The following is a 27,680-nucleotide window of genomic DNA, read 5'->3' as shown; positions in this document are numbered from 1 at the left end:
TTATCTAGGATGGTAGAAACCCAAGCAATGTGTGAAAAATTCTAGAAAGATCTTGTCCCATGTGCAGATTGGGCAGTAAAATGGCAAGAAAATTCAGTGTAAGATTCAGTGTAGGTAAGCTTATAGTGATGCATGTTGGGGCAAAAATAAACCATATTTATGCTGACAGGGTCTGAACTTGCCAGTGATGATTCAAGAAAGAGATCTTGGGATTATGGTGAACAGATTGCTGACAATGTCAACTTGCTGAATGGTAACACAGATAAAAGCAAACTCCAAAAAAGGATGAAATGAAATGGCTTCTGCCATAATGCCTTTATAAAAATCTGTAGATAAATTAATTTTTGCAATATTGTATATCATTCTAGTTGTTCCAGCTCAAAAAAGGACATTGTAATGTTGAAAATTTTTAAGAAAAGGAGGATTAAAATAGGAGAAAGCTAAAGCACTTACAGCTTCTTTAGTGGTGGTGGGGGAGATGGCTAGGGAAAATATGATAGTTTTATAAAGGATCACCCAGTGATACTGATCAGCCGTAAATTAGAGCAGACAAAATGAAATACATTTCTCACAACCAGGAGACTGTAACTTTGATTTGCTCACAGTGGCATTCAGCTCCTTTTTCTTTCTTGTGAACATCCTTCTCCCAATTCCATGCAGGTTATTTGCTCCAGATTCAATGGGGTGTGTGTGCAAAGCCTGGATGGTTGCCGCGTGGGTGGGGAAGTTTGGATTTTTTTCATCCATCCATTTTGCAGCCATTTTCCCTGACCCTGTCCTGCCTAGGCATGTTACTTGGTATAAGTTAACTTTTTTCAATATGTCACACAATCTAATAACATTAATATTGTTGCATTGGTGTTATTTGGTTTGCCGTAGGTCACTTTTGAAAGTAAAAAAAAATGTATCTGTGCATAACCACACCACCAGCATGTGCTAGTTTGTGCACTCTCTCCCGGGTTGTGGAGCATGGATATGCAGCAAACCAAGGTCTTACACCTTGTTAGCTAGAAGCATTGTTGCTGTGGTGTCTGCACTCATTTTTTTAAGCTGAAGAGAGTGTGCACTGAAAGTGGCAGCAACTACTACTCTCCTGTTCAGTAAGACAACTCAGGAAATAGTAGCAGGGAGCATATAAAAGGATGTTGAGACTGGCATCAGTCACTTTTGTGGTGTATTTAGTTTGAGCACAAGCCATCTCAGTATACTGGCTGCTGCATCAGCTCACCTTTCTGGTAGAAACATGTGTCATCTGTAGGAGACGGCTGGGCTGACTAGAAGAAGGGTAGGTAATGCTTCCAAATCGGAATGTGTGTTTTGATATTTCTGATCTGAATATATATCTGAAAAATACCTTATCACTATTTTCTGGATATATTCGGGTGGTCAGATGGTATCTGAGAATTTCCAGGATAATGGTAAATGGGTCCTGGAAAATTCTGGAAATATTCTGGAGTAATCGGGAATATCGGTGGCCAACATGTAAAGCTCTCGGAACGGAATCTCTCTTTAATTTTACTGTGTGTGTCATTGTCTTATTGCTAGGGCTTGTTGTCATCTTGCCAGCTTGGTCTGGCTTGGATTCTGTGCTTTGAAATTGGTTCTGATGCAACATTGTGTTCATTGTTCAAGTTGGTTTGCTTTGGATTTTCTGGTTTGACATTAGCTTGGATTCTCTGATTTGACATTTGTTGGACATGCAGCAGTGTTCCTTGTTAAAAACTGATTTTGTTTAGATTCTGTGATTTGACATTTGTTGTGTTGAGCTTGCCACATTGTCCCATGCTTCTGCTGGGATTTCTAGGTTCTTCATTTGTTCTTTGGGCTTGTTGGTTCTGTTTGTTTTGGCAGGCTTTTGGCCAGTGGTTGCTTTGGGTGCTCTTGTGTGCTTAGTTATTTTTTGCCCTGAAGAAAGCATAGATTTTTTTTCCCCCTCCCACTAGAAACAATGAAGGTTAACTAGGGGCACTTGTTCAGGAGCCTGTGGAATTGGACCTCTAGGTCCAATTAACTTGAAACTTGGAGGTTATTTAGTGCATAGGCACCAGCAGCTCCTCTGCAATTTTGGTGCCATTTGCTCAGCCCTTCCAGTCACCCTTGGAAAGATTCCACATAGGGAATAGTGGAACTGACTAATATTGGAATCCCCCCCCCCCCAAGAAAACACTGGATCCAATTACCAAAATGGTATTTGGAACCCAAATAACTGGGATTACTGATATTTTTCAGTGCATTGATACCCGGATCACAAAATGCCAGGGTTTTTCCCCCCAGTGGTGCACATCCCTACTTCCAAGGACAACTTGGTCTTATCCATAGGGTACAGGAAAGCTGTACTTGAACCCGTATTGTTATGCCAACTCCTCCTGGAAATTCCTGGAGACCCAATCCGAGTTATCTACCTCGGGAAAGGGGAGGGTGTGGCTGTGCGTAAGTTCTTAACCAATTTATACAGAGGTCAGATGGTCAAAGGGGAAACGCTTGCTATTGGTCAGGGAGCCAGACAACACACTATTGGTTAAATCAATGTTGCCTTTACTAAACGGTTTCATCAGACATACAAAATCGGAAGCATACAAGATTCACAACAAGCTCCTTAGTTACAATAGTACATCAGAACAATTACAGCATAGAAGTTAACAAAAGCATCAAATAAGGGGATGACACAATGGGGCACGGCTATACTTATCTGAGGTCCAAGCTGAAGAAGAAATCTCCTCCTTGGAAGGATGGGCAGCTAAAGCAGCAACTTGTGAACTCTGAAAACACACAGGCTGGGCCAGCCAAAGCCACGTGTGCGCTCCCTGGGTCGCGACTCCGGGGAACTTAGGTAGAGAGTCACTTGTAGCACCTTAGTGCACGCTATGGGGAAGGTGGGTTAACCAGAGAAACAAAGAAGAGTTTCTCCTTAAATAAGCTCCTTTTGGGGGCAGTCTTTTCTAGCCATAAACTATCAAACCCGTCCTCTAAACTACCACTACTGGCTGAAGAGGGGGTGACGAGGGGGTGACGTTCTCCTGAGGGGTGGTGGGCAATATGCAGATCCTACTCCTACATCAAAGGTGCCTTGTGGTGAGGTGTGAATCTTCCGTTCCCATGGCCACCTCTTGATTTGCAGATCTGGTGCTTGCTCCAAAGCCATAAATGCTATTGTCTTTAGATCCCAAGCCAGATTAGGAGAGTAGGGTTACGTGCTCTTTCCCATTCCAGAAATGCTGGGGTTCGCTGGGGATTTTCCATAGCTCTCAGAGTGGGTGCAATGGCGCGGTGTCTTCTCTATCCCAGAGCATCACGGGATACTGACAGGGAAGCACATGGTCCGTATGTGCAGCAGCAGCCCAAGGCCAGCCTATTTCTAGGCGAGCATGAGATGCAGAACAAAGCAATACAACCAAACAGCAATCCCTGAACACACAATGCAGAGGTACTTATGCTAGAGACACACACAAACAGCATCACCACTATACAGAAATACAAACATAGGCTCATATCGTAACAGTATCCCCTTTTTCCTTGTGATTCCCTCTTGCTTGGGATTATAACACTGCTTACTTCTTTGATACTTTTTGAGTGCTTAGCTGAAAAACTGTTTCCCGCAACATATTCGTAAAGGAGATTTCATTTAAAGTGTAATATATCTATTATATGAAGTCAATATGCCCATACAATCCATCATAGGAAAATACAGAGGCCAAAGAGTAAATATACAGAATTATATATAGAAAGTCCAACACTTTTCCCAGGTAATTTTTCAGTGTTTCAGATCTCTGGTCCTTCCTCAGGAACAAAGATCTACTGCTGAGAATACATTTTCAGTTCCTTACAAGGTAATGCTTATTAGCAGTGGTTCTTTGTTCCTGAGGAAGGACCAGAGATCTGAAACACTGAAAAATTACCTGGGAAAAGTGTTGGACTGTCTATATATAATTCTGTATATTTACTCTTTGGCCTCTGTATTTTCCTATGATGGATTGTATGGGCATATTGACTTCATATAATAGATATATTATACTTTAAATGAAGTCTCCTTTATGAATATGTTGCGGGAAACAGCACACAGTTGTTTTGCTAGTTTCAGAAGATTTCCCCTCAACCCCCATTTATGGAACTCAGTTGTCATGTGTAGTTTGGCCCTGTGTTTACAAATCTGTGATGGATTGTACAGCTTCAGACTATACGTGGGGGCCATGTTATTTATAGAATGTGTCAAGGAAAAGGCTAGCCTTAACCCCTGCATCCTGTCACATGGTTTTCTGTGTAGAGGGAAAGGTTTGTGCAGAGGAGCACTGAATGATGTGAGCCTGCACCTGCAGTCTAAAGTGGTTCATCCTGACACAGGTTTATTGCCTCAGTTAGTATTAAGCTAGAGTAACCTTAATTGCTCTAAGTGTTTTTCAAGGTAGTATATTTTATTTATTTATTTATTTATTTATCACACTTGTATCCCGCCCTTCCCAGTGGGCTCAGGGCGGCTAACAGAGGCCAGATCGTTAGTCTAGCCATAAGTAAAAACATATAAAAACCACACTAAAAACATCAATACTAAGACCAAAGTGCTCTGTCCAGTTACTAGTGTCCTAAGTCCAAGATGGTATCCCCGCAGCTCGAGCTGGTACTCTTGGTGTACATATCCTGTGGTGGTTGCATATCCGATCTTCTGCAATGCTAAGTTCTTCCTCAGGCCTTGTCTGTGCATCCATTCAGATGCCTTGACGGTGGTGGTATAGTAGGGCAGCGGCTCCTACTCAAAAGCCTGGCAGAAGAGCTCCATCTTACAGACCCTGTGGAACTGCTCAAGGTCCCGCAGGGCCTGGATCTCCCCCGGGAGCTCATTCCACCAGGTAGGAGCCGCCACCGAAAAAGCCCTGGCCCTGGTCCCGACTAGTTTGACATCCTTGGGGCCCAGTATAACCAGTAAATTTTGGGATATACTGAGAAAAAAAGCTGAGAAAATAGTACAGTATATTCACAAACAATTCTTTGATGAAGACATGATTACTTTTTGCAATTTATTTGTAAGCCACCATTGCCATTTCAGTACACAAATAATGTTCACTATCTAGATACTTACAACACACCCACAAACTTGTCACATCTGTTTCAGAGTGTGGATAAAATTATACTGTGCAAAATTGTTCCCTTTTGATGAATAATTGAGGTGTTTTACAGGGAAACAAAACAACACACTTTGATGGATTTGTATCATGAGGGCAGGTTTTAGCTTCCCAAAGAACCTCCATCCAAAGTGAGGAAGAGCTGCTTGGCAACTAACACAGTGGGATCCAATGGCTTTCCAGCATTGTGCAATCTAATGAGTACTGTAAACAATAATTATATACATATGTTCTCTGTGGCTGTGCAAGCATTATGACTTGCCATGTGAGTGTGTGGTGCAGGCAGCTTTCTTTATGATTGCTGTCATGCATGGTCTGCATCCAAATAGCCAGTTTCAGTATGCAAAGCATTAATAATTAATTGAACTGCAGATAACTTGATTATGAAAGACTAAAATTAATTTCCAGATGTTTTGCTTCTCAGTATAACTTCTGTGATAAGTGCAGTTTTTGCCCTTGACATATCTTTCCATTAGTTCTTAACCTGCAGAAAAAAAGCAGTAAGGGATTTTGCTGGCAGTGTTGAAAGACACACTGGCATTTTTTGACCATGAATGATGAATGTTTCTGTCCTGAGGACAGCAAATTAGCTACTACCATGGGGGTAATTTATCCCAAAAGCTGAGAAAAGCAAAGGTTGAGGCTCTGCAGTGGAATATTTAACATACTTAAACTGACTCCTGTTTTCTTTACTACTACTAATTAGTCTTTGTGACTACCTCCAGCACTGTTTTGAGTAAGTACCAAAGGAGTATCCTAGTATAAAAATAAAAGGTGCTTGAATAGGTAGCATTTGAAAATTTAAGTACTGCAAGCAGCTTAGTAAAAAGAAACAATGAGGAGCACCTGTGTTATGGAAGTTATGTTCTATTAGAGCTTGAGAAAATTGCCACAAAAACATATTTGCCTGTAAACTGAAATTATCCTGTATTCCTCCAGTAGCACATGAATCCCTAGGTGTATGAAAGATACCTGTCCTAGGTACGAGACTCTCTATTCTCATTCCTTTGTCAGCACCAAGAGTAAAAAAGCAAGTCAGAGGAACAAGGAAGAATATTATGCCAGCAACTTGTAAGCAAACAGGCCATTAATGAATGAGGTATAACAGGATTTCTCAGACTTCATAATGCAGACAGCTCTTTAATAAGATTATCTCAAAGTCCTGCCCCATTTGTAGTCAAGTAACATCTCTGTGGCAATAGCTGGCTTAAAAATGTGTTATTAGAAAGACATTCATGTTAGGTCTGGAAATGAAAGCCATTTATGTTAGGTTTAATCTAATGCCATACGTCAGGCAGGATGCTTTGCTTTCACTGGTTGTGAATGTGAAAAACCTGTGGTGAGGGTTGTGAAAGAGTAGATTTTGCTGTCAGGGAGTGGAATCCATTAATTGGTTTACAGTCTAGTGACAACAGGAAATTGGCAAGGCAGTTTGAATTTCCCTGTGACCAAGATGATCTCTGAATCCTGTTTACATTTGTATAGATTGTAGATTTTGGATGGGTATATCAAATGTGAAAAGAAACTTGGACTTCTTTTAGTATTTGATTATCCCTCTTCTTTTAATCTATTTTATTTATTCAAAACATTTATATTCTGCCTTTCGTCCCAAATAGGGTTCCCAAGGTGACAAACATCAAAAGATTAAAACATTTCAACAGCATTTAAGTATATGTAAAATAAACAGTTCAATTAAAAAATACAAACACACATAACACAATCAGGGACTAGGGGCAATAACATTTACTAGAGATAACCCAAATATCCCCATTATCTTCTGTTGGAAGATAATGATAAAGATGGACAGATCTCCCTGGGGATGGTGTTCCAAAGTTTTGACATAACAGCCAAGAAGGCCCTTCCTGGGTTGCCACTCATCTAGCCTCAGATGGCCTCTGAAGATGACTGGATTGGGTTAAGGTATGCTGGCCTCAAGCCATATAGGGCTTTATGTATAGAGCCAGTTTGGTGTAGTGGTTAAGTGCGCGGACTCTAATCTGGGAGAACCAGGTTTGATTCCCCACTCCACTTGCACCTGGCTGGATGACCTTGGGCAAGCCGTAGTTCTGATAAGAGCTGTTCTTGAAAAAGAGCAGTTTCTGTCAAGAGCTCTCTCAGCCCCACCTACCTCACAGGGTGTCTGTTGTGGGGAGGAGAAGGGAAAAGGAGTTTGTAAGCCGCTCTGAGATACCTTTGGGTAGTGAAGGGCAGGGTATAAATCCAATCTCTTCTCTTCTTCTTCTTCTTCTTAAAGGTCAATACCAGCACTTTGAATTGAACCAAGAAACAAATTGGAAGGCAGTGTAAGTGGAACAAGACTGGAGTGATGTGGTTCCTACAACCCACTCCAGTCAGCCTTCTGGCTGCAGCGTTCTGTACCAGCTGTTGTGTCTGGATAGTCTAAAGGGCAGTCCCAACTACAGCTCATGGCGGTAATCTAATCTAGATGTTACCAGAGCATGCACCACAGTGGCAACATCTTTCCCATCCAGGAAGGGCCAAAGCTGGTGAAAGGCACCTCTGGCCACTGCAGCCAACTGTTTATCCAACAGGAAGCTCAGTTTCAGCAGCATCCCCAAGCTATGAACCTGCTGCTTTAGGGGGAGTGCAACCTGTCCAGAGCAGTACATATCCCAATTCCTGTTAGAAGTAGCACCTCTGTTGTTGGAACTCATTTTCAGTTTGTTAGCCCTCATCCATCACAAAACTGCCTCCAGATACCTGCTCACGGTTCCACAGTCTCCCAGGGGTCTGCTGGAAGTATATGATAGGGTTGAGTGACACCTGCATACTGGTGGCAACTCAGTCCAAATCTCTGCATGGCCTTTTCCAGTAGCTTTTTGAAAAACATGGGGAACAAAATGGAACCTTGGGGAACCTCCTAGCTAAAAGCCAAGGGGCAGGGAAGTAGTCCCATGGCACCACACTCTGGAACTTTCTCTCAAGATAGGACCAGAACCACCACAGAACAGTGCTTCCCAGTCCTGAAAGGCCATCCAGAAGGATCATATCAAAACCTGACAAGAGGTCCAGGGGAGTTAACAGAGTCACTTTTCCCTTGTCCATTGACCAGGACAAGTCATCCATCAGGGCAATCAAGGTTGTTTCAGTCCATAACTAGGCCTGAAACTAGAGTGAATCCCAACAGTCTGTTTCATTAAGGAATCCCTGATGCCTGGCCACTGCTTTCCTAATCGTTTTGCTCAAGAATGGTACATTTGAAACTGGACAGTAGATATTCATCTCTCCTGAGTCCAGAGTAGGTTTTTTTCGGTGTGGATGCACCATTGCCCACTTCAAGGCAGGGATGAACACCCACTGTCTCAGGGAGGCATTTACTGTCCCTTGGGCCCAGTCTGCTGCTGCACCTCCAAGCAGATTTAAGCAGCCAGGAAGGGTCATAAAAGCATGTGGTAGATCCTAAATGTCCATGAATCCTGTCCACGTCCTCATACGGCACAGATTGAAAGATACCCCACACAGCTGAACAAATCAGCATCTTGGATCATCCAATCCTGTCACTGCTAATGTAGAGTTCAAGTTGGAATGTATGTGAGAGATTTTATCCACAGCAAAATTCTTATAGCAGGTTTCAAAGCAGCCCAGTGCTTCATGCAGGCCAAAAGCCAATAGGCCCCTGAGCACCCAGAGGAGTCCCCCAGGTCTTCACTGTGTGGTTGCGATGGTGGCGAAGAAATGTTGTTTCTCCCTCTGAGGTGGAGGACATCTTCTGGGTGATTCCCATCCATCACTTAGGGAGGCAGGACTAATTTCAATTGCTTCCTGTTTCCTGTAGTGGGAGTCACCCTAGGCTCAGTTCTTTTCCTGCCTCAGAAGGGAGAGCAGCTAGGTGTAGGTTCTGCCTAACCCTATCTTTCTGAGTTAACTTACTTTCCTGTTTTGTTAATAACATGTTTTAGTATTCTTTTCTGTAACAATGGACCACCTAATAGAGAGAAACAGCAATCAGACCCTGCAACAAATCTAGATGCCTGCTTTGTCCTTGTATACACTCAAGCAGTTCAATCACAGAACTCAATAATAACATAAGTTGTGCCATTCTGGGCTTGTTCACTTGCTCATCCTTCAGTCTGCCTTTCCTGCTGAGATTCAAGGTGGATTGTGGGGTATAAAACAGTGCAGTCAGACATCATGAAACAAATAAGAACCAAAACGGTTAAGAAGATCTAAATGTATAGGCCCAATAATTCTGTTAGTCAAGTTAAAAACATTAAATATTAAGATATACAAAATATGCATATATATTACAAAGTGAATTAAAAAACAGATGTTGGCTCTGGTGATAGCTTCAATGAAGAATCAAATTGTACAGCGACAACCAAAAATGACCATTATTGACCATGACCATACAGGTTTCGGCCCATTGGCCTTCCTCAGTAGTCAAACAAATGATATTATGGAATGGCTCCTGATATTACAATGCAATAATAATTTCTTATAAATTGACCAAGATGAATTTTTTTTTATGATGATTGTCTTTGACCAAAGACAAAGTTACTAATCAGAGGCCTCATTCTTGATAGTTTGCTACCATGGTTAGATACACTTTCCTATAGTAATGGTTCAATTGTGTACCTTTCTCACTTGGTCAGAAAAATTCAATGCAGCCAGGAGGCAATAGTGATGTAATAGTGCCATCATAAAACAACCAATGAACAATGTATTAGGAACAGGATTATTGAATTAGAGAGCAGTGCAAACAGCAAACTGTCTAAAGGCAAGGTAAACAATACAGAGAATCATTCCTTATATATAATTCTGTTTTGGTCTGACTCTTCCCTGAACATTCCACATGCTCCCAAATCAATTGAGTCCCTTATCTGTCACTCAGGAGGAGTGCCAATCCCCTGCCTCAGTCCCGCCCACAGAGCTGGCAGCCAGCGTCTTGGGCTCAGTCTGGAGGGAGCCGGCAAACGGGGTGGATCCTCTCAGTTCCCGGCCACAAACAGCTCCCATAGCAATGGAAAGCCATCAGCATTAGCCAATTCAGGCTTGCGCTTTTAGTGAGGGAAAACAGCCAGGGAGGGAGACAGCCGTCTGGCCACAGAGACCCTTCAGTGTCACAGGGAGACAAGTCTGAAAATCAAGCCTTCCGGAGACGAGGCAGACTGATGTGGGAGGGTCGACTTTCACCCACTGCTGCTTCCCCAGGCACAGAGAGTTTCACGTGGGTGCCTCTGGCGAGGGCTGTCCTCTGACGCTCTGGTGGGTGGAGGCTTCGGAGGCCAAGGCCAAACATAGCGCTGCCGTGGTGGTGGTCGTCGGCCATGCCACGGTGCAGGGAGCTGGCCGGGCAGCAAGCCCATGGAAGTGGCACCCAGCCTCTCACCCTCAATGTGCTGCGGGGCGACGGACAGGCCCAATGATCTGGCGACCTCAAGGTAAGGAGGCTGAGGCCGACCATGCTGCCGCTGCACCTGTCGCCGTCGCCTGTGGACAGCTGCAGGTGGTAGGGTGGGCTGCGTGCAGACGAGGACCGGCCCCATAGATGAGAACGCAGCCAAGGAGGAGGGCGAGGCTGAGATCTTGCTAGTCCTCATATTACTAGTTACTAATAACTACTAGTTAATAATTAACACTGGCAGTTCTTTCTTGCTTAATTGTTTCAAGGAGATGTTCTCATGTGAATATGTCCCTAGTCTTCTGTGCTCTTTGTTTGGTATATAAAACAGAAAGGGTGGCTCAGTGACATTTTAAACATGGAGATAGTACAGAAATAGAACCTCTGTTTGCTGCTTTTAAAGGCACAATGTGGCAGCATATTGCCTCTCTGCAGAAATATTTTAATGGAGCAACTAGCGTTCAACTGTTGCTCCAAATGTGCTAACCTAATATTCGAAGATTAGTGGAGGTTTCTTGCTTCATTCTTTCTTTGCCAGGCAGGGAAACAATATAATGCACAGTTGTCTGCTTTTAGGGGCAAACTGGAAGATTCATTGTCTTGTATAACTTTTCTAAAAGACAGGAGAGCCAGTCTCCCAGTTTCTCATGGAGCTGGCCCTAAGTTTCTGTCAGACCCCTCGACAAAGTTACTCTCAACAACACTCTCTTTGGCAGTGATTTGTTTATTGAGAAATAAAGATGTTCCAGGCCAGAGCAGTACTGTGTCAGAACTGGGATTCTGGCGGGAGAATCCAAAGATACAGACAGTTCAAACGAAACTGCCCCTTCAGTTACATCCAGTCACACTTCACAAGTGTCCCACCTAGCTTTCACGCTCTCTACACCCCCGCCTGTGAATATATGGTTTCTTTATCTATGCTAGCGCAGCAGGCACAGTTTGGCTCCAAGGTCGTCCCTGTACAAGGGAGGTATCTTGGGAAGAGTTATGTTGGCCTATGACAGAGCAGTTCACACACTCAGCCACTCACACACACCCCTCAGGAATTTCCCTCCTACTACAGGCCCCAAATCATGGCAAACTTGAGACTGAGTTTGACAGTTTCAAGACTAACATCTTGTTCATAAACATGCTATGATTCTTCATATCTGCAGTGAATTATTTAAAGCCTCATGGCCCTGAAGAGACTACATAAACAGCACCTCTGACTATATGATCCTGGCCTTTTAAATAATTCATTGGCTATTACAGCAGAATCCCTGTAGGCAAGCATATGTGGATGCTTGCTTTTTAACTGTAGCAAGATTATTTCATCTTCCTCTACTGCAACTGGTGTATGGTTCTTTCATTAATATTCTAAACACATTGGGATGAGATATCTGAAAACCAAAGAGTGAACACAGAAGTTCTTAACAGGACTGCTAATATAACCCTATAAAGGTAAAGGTTCCCTTGCTCGAAAGCCAGTCGAATCCGACTCTAGGGTTGCGGTGCTCATCTCCGTTTCAAAGCCGAAGAGCCAGCGCTGTCCAAAGACGTTTCCGTGGTCATGTGGCCAGCATGACTAAATGTTGAGGCGCACGGAATGCTGTTACCTTCCCACCAAAGTGGTACCTATTTATCTACTTGCAATTTCTTGCTTTCGAACTGCTAGGTTGGCAGGAGCTGGAACTAGAGACGGGAGCTCACTCCATCATGCCTCACTCGGGTCTCGAGCTGCTGAACTACTGACCTTCCACAGCCTGCAGTTCAGCATCCTAACCACTTGAGCCACCGCAGCTCCATATATAACCCTATACTAGAACCTTAAAAGGGAATTTGATCAAAGTTTCTTCTGGAAGAGAGAAGCTTACCTGGAGCAGTAAAAAAGAACAAGAGCCCAGTAGCAGTGTAAAGACTAACAAAATCTGTGGTAGGGTATGAGCTTGTGTGAGTCACTGCTTCTTCAGGTAGCTTCATGAAAGCTCATCCCCTGCCACAGACAGACGTAACACAGCTACCCATCTTGACTTACCTGGAACAGTTAGACTATGTCCAAGCATAGTCAGAATATTAAAACATTCTATGTTAATCTTTGTGTGTCAGGTATGGTCAAATTCCCATTAAACAATAACAAATTTTGGGTTCCTTCCTCTATGGTTTGTTTTCTATATAGTAAAAGCTATGTGTAACAGAGAATCAGCATTCTCCTTAGGAAAGAAGACATTCTGTGGTGTTTGTTGAATTTCTTTTTTTCTTTCACAGCTTTCTCTGCCTACCCATTGTGAAGATTTTAATAAATATAATAGTCCCCCTTGCATTCTATACAGTGTTTAAGCACCATTTACCATAGACTCACCATTTCCATCCTTCTCCAGTAATTTCAGGTTCAACTTTGTATTTTTGTTGAAGCAGTTGTAACTGAAAAGGTATTGTTAGCATTTAGAACTTCCCTGGTAACACTTATCCATGCTTTGGTAACATCTTTGTAATTGTTGCAATGCATTATATGAGATGTGGCCCTTGAAAGTGTTTGAGAACTTCATCTGATTAAAACTATGGTGGCCAGATTGTTCACCAAGGGTTGCTGGTGCTGTAGTGATCATATCATCCCATTATTGAAAGATCTTCATTTACTTCCAGGTTTTTTTCTGGACAGAGTTCAAGGTCCTTTGTTAGACATATAAAGCCCCAAATAGTCTGAAGATCTCCTCACACATAGATTTGCCCAAGAATTAACATCTTTTCTCTGAGGCCTCTGCCAAGTATTGTTATCTTCTAAAGATAAGTTTGGTAGCCTTGGTGGGCGTAGTGACCCAGCTGTAGAACTCTCATTCTAGAACACTTGACTGTTATCACAATTATAGTGTTCTAGGCCCAGGTACAAGCTGTATAGTTCACAAGAGCTTTTAGTAGTAATTTTTTTAAAAAATGTGCTACTGTTGGATTTGTATGGCCTTTCTGTTATCTTGGTGGTTTGATTAAAAAACTGTTTGTAAACTGTCCTGAGAACACTTTGAAAGTGGAATGGCTGGATGTATATATATATATTTTTAAAAAATATGGAAATGCATTCAGAATTTAAAATCAAAAGAGGTTGCAAGCAGCTGCTTTCTTTCTGGATTAATTAGGCATATACTTAGCTATTGCATTACCAAAAAAGTATAAGATGTAGCATGCTATAAACAGCAGAGATAATAGATTACAAAAGTGGAGGACATTGTAGTAGTAGGAAGATAGTATGTACAACAAATAGTGTAGTAGATTACAATCCTATTTCCTTTATTAAAGGTTTGTAGTACTGGCTTTATATATGTCAAATTGAACACGAAGTGCTTAGACTATTCAAATCAGATTTTTAAAAAAGATGATACTTAAAAAACTTTTTATTTAATAAGTTTAAAATTCACATACATACTGGGGGGGAAATTAAATGACACAGCATCTCAAAATTGTTTCTGCAAGATGTCAGGAAAAACTCAACAAAATTCATCAGCTCTATCATGGTTCATCTGAGGAAACATGTAAAGAATTGGAACCTAAGGAGGGTTGAGTGAAAGCAGAAATGGCCCAGGGAATATAAAGATACAGAAGTATACAGCAACAGCCCGGCCTAATGGAATTATCAAGGCTCTGTATCTAGATTTGTGGTTCTTAAGAAATAGATGCCTCTTCCTATAGGAAAATGAGAAGCTGGGGAGGGGGGCAGCGATGAATTCTGTCAGACAATAGTTTTGTGATATTATTTCTAAAATAGGAGAAGAGGAAGTGTTCTCATTTGCTCCCCCCCCCCCACCTTACTGAGGGAACTCATGGTCTTATAAAGATGATACTTTGGGTTTGATATGCCTGCCTCCCATCTTGAATGAAAAACTGCTGTTGGTGTGGCACCTCAATTTTAGCAAAGAATAAATATATTGTTTATAAGAAAGGTGCCAGAAAATGCAAGCAGCTGTTGCAGACATCAGCTAAATTCTAAGAGCTGGAACAAAACTGAAAGCAACCTGGGAAAGTGGCTAATACCTGACTGATAGATAGGTATGACTTCAGCTAGCTGAGGCAGAATTTTCTGTTTTAATGAAGACATTGTTCAAACATGCAAGCATCAATCAACAGTTTGTTCTCTGTGACAAGATAAACTGCTTGCCATCTCTGCTATCTGGGCTGTTTCATAAACTTGCTCTAGGTGCCAGCCCTACTCTCTCATACTGTGCTTGAGCTGTCAGTACAAGTATCATGTGTTTCATCTCCCTTCTGGAGGACAGCCAAATACATTAACAAGGGGGGAAAAGTTTGTTTTGAGCGTGATATACTAGTGATTGTTCTAGAAGCCCCAATTTATTAAACCAGGGTGCTTGCAGCAATCAAAAGCAACATGCTCCCCTTTCCAGAATAAAAAACATACAAAATCTAGCTGCTGTTGTTGTTGTTGTTCAGTCGCACAGTCGAGTCCGACTCTTCGCGACCCCATGGACCAGATCACGCCAGGCCTTCCTGTCTTCCGCCGTCCTCTGAAGTTGGCTCAATTTCATGTTCGTTGCATCTATGACACTGTCTAACCATCTCATCCTTTGCCGTCCCCGTCTTCTTTGACCTTCAATCTTTCCCAGCATCAGGGTCTTCTCCAGTGAGTGCTCCCTTCTCATTTGGTGGCCAAAGTATTTGAGCTTCAGTTTCATTATCTGGCCTTCCAGGGAACAGTCAGGGTTGATTACTTTTAGGATTGACAGATTTGATCTTCTTGCAGTCCAAGGGACTCTCAAGAGTCTTCTCCAGCACCATAGTTCAAAATAATCTATTCTTTTGTGCTCGGCCTTCCTTATAGTCCAACTCTCGCAGCCATACATGACTACTGGGAATACCATTGCTTTGACCATGCGGACTTTTGTTGGCAGGGTGATGTCTCTACTTTTTATCATGCTGTTTAGGTTCACCATCATTTTCCTCCCAAGGAGCTGATCTGGGGACAAAGTTGGAAGTCTGTTCTGCTCCAAATGGTTTTCTTCCAGAGAACAATGGGTTGGATCAAGTGGGGTGCCAATTAACATGGTTGCCAACAAAGATTTCCATCACTTTCCAGCATCAGCTCACTAACCCTCCCACCCCCTCTCGAAAAGCTGCTGCTGAAGGGCATGAGATCTGTATGTAAATCCATGTGGCCTGTGGGAAAAAGTTAGGAGGGGAACCTGTATGAAATGCCTTACTACCTTGGTTTTACACCGGAGATGTCTCATGCCAGTGGAAGCTCCTCTGGTTGAAGAGAAAAATAAGGGCAGCTTCATTACCTTCTCACAGCCGCCCCCTGGGTTCGTTGCGTTTTGACCACATATCTCCTGTGATCCCCAGCCTCAGCTTTATGGAAATTTCAGGGTCATTGAGGAAACTGGGTCAGGGCAGGGAAAGATCTAGGCACGTGAGACCTCTTGCAGTCATGCTTGGTTAGATCCAGTCCATTATCACATGACTGATCTTGCACAATATCTGGATTTTGGTGAATGCTAGTAATTGTCATTGTTAGAAAACTGTTTGGACTTTGAGGGTTCTTTACAGACCAAGCATTTCATTTATTGTAAAACACTTTGAATCTCAGTTTAAAAAAAGTGAGATGAAATGTGCTGCTGGTTGAGTGGGCAAAATGTGGCAAATGAAGTTCAGTGGTACATTGGTACAAAGAATCTCAGCTTCAAGAATATGATAAAGGGGCCTGATCAACCACAGACAGGACATACCTTCCAGAGATCATAGGCATAGACAGCTTTAAAAGGGGATTAGAAAGATTTATGGACGGTGGGTCTGTCAATGTCTTCTTTCCTATCAAATGTAAATGACTTTAACTGAACAAGCTAAAATTTATAACTTAGCTTGTATATAAAATTGTACTATTTGGCATATTTATGGAACTTAAAAGTATAAATATCTTCATCGTCTAAGTAAAACTGCAAGTGCTCCCAATACTTAAGAAAGAGTTGCAAGCTGCTATACCCTATGCTACCATTAGATGTGTGTCTATAATTTTTAACATATGAAAGTTAGGAGAATATAAAAGTTGAAGGTAAGAAACAGATTCTGTAGTAAACACAAGAATATTCTATTTAGATAGAAATTCTTTGAAAGAATAATAAGTAGGGGTGTGTGTTTGGATCTACCCAAACTGAAAATTTACCTGAAAAATACTGTATTTGTATTTTCTCAGGAAAACTGGGGGGGGGGGGAAATACCCCCCAAAATCCCGATATATTCAGACATTACTGGTAGATCTGGAAACAGAGGAGAGGCGGGAGCAATATGCTCTCAACTTTTTTGGGGGGGTTGTATTTTTTGATATTGTGTTTGTGTCTGTGCATGTGTCTGCACCTGGAAGTCATGTTGACTGGGGGCCTGGAGGATATTCAGAGAGGTGGCTGAATAAAGGCTGCCTCTGTTCTCCTGACTTGGTATTCCATGGAAGTCTCCCATCCCAGTACTAACCACAGTCGACCTTGCTTAGCTTCCGAGATCTGACAAGATCGAGCTTGTCTGGGCTATCCAGGTCAGGGCCTGCCATTCAACTGTATATTGGGCTTCTACTGCAGTCCCTTTAAAGTTTAAATGGACTACAGAAGACAGCCCAAGGATCAGGATTGGCTATGCCAGAGGAAGCAGACTGTTCTTGCTGGCTTAGTTTGGGGCTGGCTTCTAATGCAGCTCGGTTTAAACCAGGCTGCAGGAGAAGCCATCCCAACCAAGATCTGTGTGCTTCAGGGAGAGATCTCCCCGCGGCATGCAGATCCTGGGTCTGGCTCCTTCTGCAGTGCGATTTAAACCAGGCTGCAGGAGAAGCAAAGCCAGCCCCAGGATCGGGCTGACTTTAAAAATACAGCATTTTTCTTCTCGGGTCGATTGGACCTGAAAAAATTAAAGAAAAATCCCAAATCTGAATATTGCACCAGTATTGGCATCCAGGATTTCTTGGAAATACCGAAATTTTTTAGAGTCCAATAGACCCAAAGTGAAAAATACCAATTCTTTAAAAAATTGCACACCCCTAATCAGGGGTTGTTTGGGGCCAGAGTGCCACTCTAGGAGCCCAGGAGCAGGCACAAATAGCGGTGGCAGCAACCCCTGCCCTTGCCCCCAAGCTCCTTCTCTCTAGAGTCACGCCGGCTGGGAAAGCAAAATGGGGGGCATATTCAAAAGCCTCCCCTTCCCCAGCCGGCCTGCCAAAAAGGGCTGGGGAGGGTGGAAGCAAAGAGAGAAGGAGTTTAAACTTTAAATCGCTTCTCTCTTCACTTACCCTCCCCAGTCCGCCTTGGCAGGCCGGCTGGGGAAGGGGAGGCTTTTGAAGATGCCTCCCCCCCTTTTTGTTTCCCCTTCTGACATCACTTCCGGTGATATCAGGGGGCATGGCATATGGTAATGAGCTATTATGCTAATAGCGTATTAGGTATGCTAATGAGCTCCTGCAGCTCTTTTTCTACAAAATGACCCCTGTCCCTATTCATAATAGGTAAGACTAGTACCATTCAAATAGCGATAATATTGAGACTAAACTACGGTTAATATACTCTACATAGGTGTCCCCTCAAAGTCACTTTGGAGACTCTAGCTGGGGCAGAATGCTGCAGCTCAGTTATTATCAGGAGCCAGACAGAGCATGGATATTACTCCCATCCTGCAGTCACATCATTGGTTGTCCATTAGTTACTGTGGTAAGAAATTTTAGAAATATAGAAGGTTTGGGTTTAAAATGAACCAAATAGTTTATGAAATCCATATATATCTGTCTCTGCCCTTGCTAGCAAACAGGCTAGTCCTTTTTTCACTGAAGATGTAACACATTCCATTCCCAGGAAATTCCCAGGAAATCTCCACAGATGTGAGATTTGCCAATACCCCCAATTTCCTAGGCAATAAAATCTGTGGCCATTTGGGCAGCTGGCAGACTTCAATCCAAAAGACAGTCTAACTTCCTGAGGTACAGGAGTTCACACACCCCATCTCAGCAAACATCAAAGGACAGTTTATTTCCCATGATTGGGGAACACCTGGAAGAAAACAATGACACTGTATTGATCCTGTAAAATGTGTACACTTTTGTTGTGTAAGACCAAGGAAAGGATGCAAATTTCCTGCAAGACAATTTCAACTTCTAAATGTTAATTTACAACTGTAATTTGATTATTGAGGGACCCCTTTGATCTTTGGTATAAATACTGGTCAGATCCAACAGACTCTCGCTGACTCTTGGTAGGAGTCAGTCCGAGAGGCCTCTCGTTCTCTCTGCATGCCTTGGGTGGGGGGAAACTTTGTTTGCATGTTTATTCTTCTATGCATTTACTATCAATGTTTAGGAAATAGGATTCAAGTGTTTTTCTATAATAAAGATAAGTTCTATTTTAAGAAGAGACCTTTCTGTGTCAGCGCTTAGTGGTTTCCAAACTTGCACCTTTCGCCTTTGGTAAGGAGGCATCACTCAGGAGACACACGAACTGAGGGGAGAGTGTGGGTGGTAAACACGCTTTCACAGACACGTGCAGCCACACACATTTTTCTTACAACAGTTACCAGGCTCAGTTTAAGGTACTGGCTATCACATACAAAGCCCTTCATGGCCTTGGTCCTTCATATCTACGAAGCCACCTCTCCATCTGTGCTCCACCATGACACATTCACACATCTGAGCAGGGCCACTCTGCAAATCGAACAACTGCAAAATCAACAACAGCCTGCACATGTGCATTCTTTTTTGTGGCCCCCACCCTATGGAATGATCTGCCTGAAGACTCCCACCCTCCTAGTTTTCTGCAATCTCTGCAAAGCTGAATTATTAAAGAGGGCACAGGAAACAGGGCTGTAATATAACTATATGGTTCAGATTGAAGTTCGGGGTTAAAGGGTTAGGGACTGTAGACTATATCACCGTGTATAGTTTGTGCGATCTGTTCTTGTAAGGAGATTCCTACTATGTAATTTTTTGCTTTCGATTATAGTTTCATATTATGATGTGCTTCACCTCTGTTTAATTTCCGGATTTCTATAAATCAAATCTATTTCATTTTCTATTGGTTATCTTACCCTATTTGATTATATTGACTTATTCTGTGTAATCCCCCTTGAGTCTCAGAGAGACTGATAGACTATAAATAATATTAGTTTAAAAATAGTAAATGTTTGAATATTAGCTTAACTTAATTAAATTGAACTGTGCATTATCATTAAACTCATTATACCATATTAATTGTTGCCAAAATTATTTACATAAATCTTAAAAATACTGTATATGTCTAGAGTATAAGAGATTTTTCAGTTCTCACCCACATTTCCTAATCTTTTCTTCTGTTGGAAAAGGTGAGAAAGACCTCAGCTCTTTTCATGCTGTACATTTGGAATGAGTGAAATGTTTTGCAGTCTTAAGAAACATTTCATTAATTCTAATAGATAAAATATTTCATAAGAGGTTTTTCATTGCTGTCCCGATGTTTCCATTTTTAATCCCAAAAACTGAGAAAATCCTTGGGGGGGGGCAGAATGGGAAAAAAGTTTTGCCCCCAGTTTCCCCTTGCCTTCACATCTGTAATCCTTTCTGTCTTTCTTCCTGTTAAGCCTGGAACTGCTGTGTCACCTTTCACTTCCTTTGAATCCCTCCTCCACCACCCTCCTTTGTCATGATGCCTTCAGCGCAACCACCATCTTTAGTGAAGCTTTGCCTAAGCACACGTGAATAGATTGAACATATTTTCTTACTGTATTAATGACTAGCTCCCTCCAAGTCATCTGCTTTCTGTACGTTTTAAAAACAGCTGAGGTTCAATTTAGATTTCTTCAGAACTTGAGTGGTTCAGCAAATTATTTCCTTTTCCACCAAAAGCATTCCCATCGATATCTGATTTTAAAAATAGTTTTGAAAAGTTTTGCCAGCTGATACTTTTAAAAAAATCATTTCCCCCCCTCTGTCCTTAAGATAATGATGAGCCTTCATTCTCCGTTTTTGATGCCCCTGGCTGTTTGCATCGTTAGTACCTTCCTGCTTCAGTGTCCCTTTCATAACACATAAGCTGGTGTTTCTGAAGCTTCCAGGTACTTCTCAGTCTCTGACCTCCCCCCCCTCCCCCCATGCTCAACTTACTCCTGGTTTTCTTGGCAGTTGATCAACGTTCATTGGAATCTGTTTGGGCACGATTCTTCCACGTGCCTGCCCTCCCTGTGCATTTTCACTGTTGTGGGGTCAAGTTTGTTTTCTTCTGCACATGCCTTCAATAATAAGGATTTTCAAGGGAAGGTGCTGTCATCATCAGTGATGTCATAGCAACCCCCCCATTTTTAAAAAGGCCCTAGATTGTCTGAATTCCCAGCTTTCATTTTTTAAAAAGTAAATCTCTACTTCGTTCCATCACTGAGATCCAAGGCAAATCTCCACAAAGAAAGCACCTAGAGACTTTTTTTTTTTTTAAAGGAAGCTGGGAATTCAGAGAACCTGCTTAAACTATCATTGCAACACTACAGTGATATATTGATATTTTAGGACTGTTTTGCTTTTTAAATAAAAACTAAAATTATTAATGTTCAGGGTGGGAGGGGGAGTGCTTTGACAATGATGACACGCCAGTGTTTGAAAAATGGGTGGGATAAAGAAGTCCGACAGAAACATTATGCATGAGGGAAAAGTCAACTCCAAATCAGCTTATATATATATAATACAGGGGTAAAAATGGTTTTAAAAGAACCAACCTCCCCCCAGGGAATAGCTTCTGGAACATCCTTATGTCAGTGCCTTTTCCCCAACCTTTTAATGCATGCTTATAGTAAATCTGTAGTAAGTACAGAATAAGGGTGAGGTGATGTGGAACAATATTGTATTGATTCAAAATTGTATCTGATTCAGAAGTCAATCGCAAGCCGGAACAGGCTCTCTGCAATGTTATATGTTGCTAGTTTACACGTAGCTGCTTTCAGTGGGGGCGTATTAGTCAAATTTTAAACATATTGAACTAGTTAGACCTTCAAAATAACTTGTCATTTTCTGTTTATGCTGCAGAGACTTGAGTCATAATCATTTGTTATCCTCCAACTGGAGCATTGGTTCTTCAGCTCAAGGACTACAAGAAGTGTAAGTTATTCTGAGCTCTCTGTCTTGTTATGTGCCAAGGGATTTTGTGGTGACAGTAATGTAACATCAGACAGTGATTAGCTGAGCTGCCCTAATGTCACAAAAGTATTAGATGTGCTTGGAAATTAATTCAAAAAAGGAGCCTTGGAAAGAGGACTGTAAGTTGGCAGAGGATATGATGGTCCAGAGGAAGGCTTCTGAGATAAAAAGAAAAACATGTAAATGGACTGACCAGGGAAACAATGTGTGTGGTCAGGCGCTGCAGTGATGAAGGAATGTAGTTCATATATTGACAGGAAATAACCAGCAAAATCTTTGGCTGTAGTCTTGTAATAATTATGTATAGTTTATATCCGGGTGGACATTGTGAATAACATCATCAGTTAAAGCAGGGGTCTGCAGCATGTGTCTCTAGAGGCAAATGTGGCTTAATATGGAACCATATATGACTCTTAATTAAAAAAATGAAATCTCTAAGGCAGTGGTACTCGCTCCATGACTGGCAGAGGGCCACATTCAGAATTATCATCAACCAAAAGAGCTGCATTTACTTCCCTCCCTAGCATGAGGCGTGCACCTCAGGGACGCTCACAGCTTGTCTTGTCCTCTGGTGGCATCTCTTTGAAGATCCCCACGACGCAAGGGCCTTGTCTACGTTTCAGCAACATGGGAGCAGGGGACAGCATTGGTGAATGGTGCTCAGAAGAGTCACAGGTGGCATGTCAAAGAGCCACATGTGGTTCTCAAGCCACTGAATAGCACTGCTCTGAGGTATAGTAGTGGGGTAGGTGAGATGCTGGATTAACCAGTATGTGAAGGAAATGGCTGACAAAGATTTTTATGGAACTGAAGGGCTTCTTAGAGATGCTTTAAGAAAGGAGATTACTGGCCACTGATCTCTTCTATCATTTCCAAGGGCAGATTTATACCAGTGCACTAAAGTATTGCAGAATGTTCTTATATTACTTATGGAGATCTCAGGGTTTAGGCTACAGAACCTTAATGGACTATTAACAGATCAGTGATCATGTTGTATAGTTTCAGTAAGCCACATTTATTTTTATTTATTTATTTTTTACAAAATATGTATTCCACCTTTCTGCCCTGACGATACATAATAAAACCACATTTTAAAATTCTTAATCACCCCCCCCCAAACATGCATCATTAAAAGAATTAAAAATAAAGTTTAAAAAACATAAAAACAGCAATTAAAACATTGGTTAGGAGGGAATTGGGTTTCTTGTACTGGTTTTTTGTTGATATCTTGCTTTGAGTTTTGCTGTAGTTTGGCTCTTTAATTATAAAAGGTTGCTGACCCCTGAGTTAAAGTGTCACTCTGTGTGTGTGTATAAACAGTTATGATCCAGTACTATGATACCCTACCAGTTGTAGCTGAGACTTTGTACTTTTTTTGCTTAATTTCCAGTTATAGGGCTGGAGCAGTAGCAGTGTTTAGATGGTTTTGGAAATGATTCTTGGTTAATTCAGACTTTAAGCATCAGGGGTAAAAAGTTTATAGATGAAGATTCCCAAATGTCTTTATGTAAAACAGGAGAAATCCAGTGTGGGAGATCATGTGCTCACCATGTAGATCATTTGTCATCTAAGTGAAAAATAAAGTAGGAGTTCAGTGGCTCCCTGAAGATGATCATAAGTTATTTCAGCATAAGTTTTCTCTCTTCATCAGATGCATTGTGAGTTCTGACTCACAAAAGCTTATGCTGGAATAAACATTATTAGTCTTCAGGGTTCCACACAACTGTTTTATTTTGCTAATGTAGACTGATACAGCTATCCATCTGGAATTATCATCGTGAAAGGCAATAAATTCAAATACTAATATTTTAGCTTCATCCTCAAGTTTTTTATATGAGCATCTTATCTTTACTGTTCCTTGTCTCAGTCATCTCTTGCTAGTTGAATTTCTCATCTAGGTAGAGATCATTAAAATAACTGGTATTGTTTATTTCTGTTACCTGTTTCTTTAGAATTTTGTGACTGTTCAGACTTCTGTTAGCTTTTGAGGAATATGCCAGCTTTGCTTCTGGCAGGTGTCATTTACTAAGCTGAAATATTCATTAAATACAATTGAAATGTTCTATATGTCTCATTGACTTTTTATGTTTTCATAGTGCTAGTAAAGAAACCTATTTTTCAGGAAGATAAATTACAACAAGCTAACTGAGAAATCTATTTTTCAGGAAGATGAATTACAACGAGCTAACTGACATTCCCTTTTTTGGTGAACTGACATCTAACATCACACTTCTCTCACTGTATGTAAATATTTTGCATTTTTTAAAATTCCATAGAGGTTAAATTACATAGGGAAAGTCTCCTTGTGAGAAAGCTGCTAAAGGAAACTGAAGTATGAATATTTGAAAACTACATGCAAGTCTTCATATGGATTATTAAATACCTCTGGCAGCACAAGAGAGATATCAGTTAGTAGTGGGTTGTGTTGCCTTAAATCAACTTCTGATGATTGATTTCTGTCATGCCATCAAGACAACAGTCCACATAGTTAGTGGGGAAGCCTATTCTGAAACTGCATTTCCTAAATGAAATAATTCTAACCCTGGACAGTTTTCAGTAGTCTCAACCATAGAATGGGGTTCAGTTTTCAACTTAGTTTTTAGAGCAATTACTATCAACATGAAATTAAAACAGGTTATTTTAGAGGACACATTATACGGCAACCTTTCTGAAGCTAAGTAGAATCTGGGTCTGATCAGTGCCTTCTAGGAATTCTCTGTAATCTGTCTTGAGCTCCATGATGGATGGGATGAAAATTATTAACTATAACACATGTTTTGTATGGTAGCACAAGAAAATGTAGTGTTAGCTCATGCAACTGAATCTCAGCAGTGATTAGTGATAGCATTTATGGTTCTTTCTCTTCTGTTTTTAGAGTACATAATAGAGTCTCAGAGATAATCCCTGAACAGCTTCAGCTTTATGTTTCCTTGGAGAACCTGGACTTGAGCTCTAACTTAATATCTGAAATCAAAGCCTCTTCATTCCCACGAATGCAGCTCAAGTATCTGTAAGTAGGAGGGTTTCCACGTTCCATCTGCAGTCCATTCTTAAGAATGCATGTGAATATTAGTTAAATGGTTATAAATGTGTTCTGATTCTAATGTAGGTGTCCCCAATCTTTTTGAGCCTGTGGGTATCTTTGACACAGGCTGGTGAGTACAACCACAAAATGGCTGCTGCAGGTAATAGAGCCAGTCACAAAATGGCTGCTATGAGAGACAGCGTCAACCACAAAATGTCAATCAATGAGGAAGCTTTGTCTTTTAAAAATGAGCATAGTGTTTAAAATATTTTCTTGCATAAAGCTCTGTCTTTAAAAATGAGCATAGTGTTTAAGATATTTTCTTGCATACATACTGTTTACCTTTAATCACACAGGTTCTTTGTGCTGTGGTGGCAGCTGCTGTCCAATTTCCAATAACCTTCATTGGCATAACGGCAGCTGCTGTAATTGCAACTTGTTAAAAATCTGCCCAGTCCGTCAGATCTGCAGTGGCCAGTCAGAAGCCTGGCTAGGTAACATCTCCACCTGGCCCCACCCCCTTTCTATAAACATTTGGGGTGCACCAGGAAAAATGTCAGTGGGTACCACGGCAATCACCAAGACCTTGTAAGCAGACATTAGGGCATTGGCACAGCTTACGCAGTACTGTGGTATGAACTAGAAATTTTCTTTTTTTCCTCCTGAGGAATTGGTCTGATTTAGGACATCTTATGCAATCATTCAGGCTTTTTAGAATATCATTGAAACTGCTAACATTCACTTCTGTCAGTAGGCAAAGGTTCAGGATCCTTGCTTAAGGGCCATTTAGCAGACTGTGGGCACGCACTCACTTGCATTTCTTTTTAATTGCCTGATCAGGCCTTTCCACAGCTACTGAGGATCAGTGAAATAACCTGTGATAACTGTTCTGTGTTCTGAAACTGAACTTTCCTTGAGGCAAGGAAAAAAGCAGTGAAACCAAATTTAATTGGCTTCTTTTAAGTTCTTTTGTAATTTGTCAAATACAAATTTAGCACTTGAAGATTATTATTTTTTTTAAAAAAAGCCTTCTGTTACAGGAATCTGAGCAACAATAGGATAACAACTTTGGAAGCCAGCTGCTTTGATAATATATCCAGCTCACTCATCATCGTAAAACTAAACAGAAACCGAATCAGCATGATTCCATCAAAGACTTTCAGGCTGCCTCATGTGCAACTCTTGTAAGTGGCAATACCCCATGAATATTATGAGCCTTGATGCTGAATACATCGATTACAGACAGCATGAGGGTTGATGTAATATTTGTATCAGCAGACCAAGAAAGGGAGCTTTCATTGAGCCAACTAGTAGTGTAGAAACACAATGAGAGCAGTGTTTTACATACCCAGAGCTGCTCTTCAGGTAGAGGTATTCTGAGCATTCCCTTCAAAAAAATGTCATATGAACAGGCTTATGATAAATTGTTTGAGTTGAATAATCTTTTAAACCAAGGTATAAATAGATTCAAATGAAAACCCCCATATTGATTATTTTCACCAGTATGACTTTTGTAGTTTAAGCATTCTACCGAAGACAGCGGTGCAAGAACCCTTAGGAAGAACATATAAAGTTTGGCAAGACTTCCCTGTCTTCAGTACTAGTTGCACCTCACAAGATTCTTATGATGAAAAAGCAGTTAGGGCTGGTCACACTAAAATATAGAATCATTTGAGCTTGAATATATGGTATTACATGTTCATCAGAGATTTATATTGTGCTATCTCTGAAAAGTTAATCTTTCAGTAGGGTAAAGGTCTTTGATGTCAGTCTTGTCTTGTCTTTGTTCAGTTGTTGAATAACTAATTATGATGCCCTTCACATTAGGTCAGAATTGTAATAATATTGGTCCCTTAGAAGAAGCAGCATACAGGAAATATTATCAATCTCTTGGTTAAACCAACTGGTGTTAAAATGGTGTTGGTATTTTTTTTAAGGGAACTCAAAAGGAACCGGATTAAAGTAATCGAGAGCCTTACTTTCCAAGGTTTGGACTCCTTAAAGTCATTAAAACTGCATCGCAATGGGATTAGTAGGCTGATGGATGGTGCTTTATTTGGATTGGATAATATGGAAGAACTGTAAGTACTTATTGTTTTGATCTCCTCATTAGAGATCCTGGGTGGTACAGTGCTTCAGAGACAGATGAAATTGAGTTGTATGATAAGTACTAGGAATAAGGCTCGTTGTGGAAATAAATACAACGAGCTCTAGAAAGAGGCTCTGGGAGAGTGCCAAGGCCTTGGACAGTCAGCTTCAATTTGCTGTGGTGACCTCAGCAGGGTATAATGACATAGAGGCCACCATTTTCTCCAGAGGAACTGATCTCTGCTACCTGAAGAGCAGTTGTAATTTTGAGTGATCTCCATCCCTCACCTGGAGATTGGGAACAATTGTTACCCAGGAGGAAATGGCTGGTTTGGGGGGTGGAGTCTATGGCAGTTTACCTGTCTGAGGTCCAACCCCTCCTCAAACCTCACTCTCTCCAGGCTCCACCCCTCAAATCCCCAGGAATGTCCCAAACTGGAGTTGGCAACCCCATCTCCTTCCCAGCTAACCATCAATGTACCGTTATCTGCCCCTCTGAGTGCAGCTGCCTTCCACCATCCCTCCTGGAGATCAGTAATAATTCTGAGTGATCTCCACCCCTCACCTGGAGATTGGCAGCAATGGTTTCCCTGGAGGAAATGGGTGGTTGGGAGGGTGGGATTGATGGCATTGTACCTGTCTGAGGTCTGACCCCTCCTCAAACCTCACCCTCTGCAGGCTCCACCCCTCAAATCTCCAGGAAACTCCCAACCTGGAGTTGGCAACTCTATCTCCTTCCCAGGCAAGCATCAACCTGCCATTATCTGCCCCTGATTTCAGCTTTCCTTCTCCTGCTCCCTGCCTCCTGGAGATCAGTTGTAATGCTGAGTGATCTCTAAGCCCCACTTGGACATTGGCAACAATGGTTCCTCAGGAGGGAATGGTTGGTTGGGAGGGTGGAGTCTATTGCATTGTACCTGTCTGAGGTCCCACCCCTCATCAAACCTCACCCTCTCCAGGTTGAAGGATCACCGACCCCAGAAAACT

At 41.6% G+C, this 27,680-nt stretch overlaps 1 protein-coding gene across 1 annotated transcript in view; it reads left to right on the top strand.

Moving 5' to 3' along the window:
• LOC107122152 (leucine-rich repeats and immunoglobulin-like domains protein 2) overlaps positions 1 to 26,690 on the top strand; it is a 37,193-nt gene extending 10,503 nt beyond the window's left edge. The window contains exons 2-6 of the mRNA XM_015425182.1: positions 21,470 to 21,541; positions 23,746 to 23,820; positions 24,456 to 24,590; positions 25,646 to 25,789; positions 26,543 to 26,690. Of these exons, the coding sequence (XP_015280668.1) occupies positions 21,470 to 21,541; positions 23,746 to 23,820; positions 24,456 to 24,590; positions 25,646 to 25,789; positions 26,543 to 26,690 (574 nt within the window). The remainder of the gene's footprint in view (positions 1 to 21,469; positions 21,542 to 23,745; positions 23,821 to 24,455; positions 24,591 to 25,645; positions 25,790 to 26,542) is intronic.
• Positions 26,691 to 27,680: the final 990 nt, after the last annotated feature.

This window comes from Gekko japonicus, unplaced genomic scaffold, assembly GCF_001447785.1.
Source record: "Gekko japonicus isolate JY-2015 unplaced genomic scaffold, Gekko_japonicus_V1.1 scaffold4696, whole genome shotgun sequence".
In the NCBI taxonomy this organism is placed as follows: domain Eukaryota; kingdom Metazoa; phylum Chordata; class Lepidosauria; order Squamata; family Gekkonidae; genus Gekko; species Gekko japonicus.
This window is presented reverse-complemented; position numbering and strand designations above follow the sequence as displayed.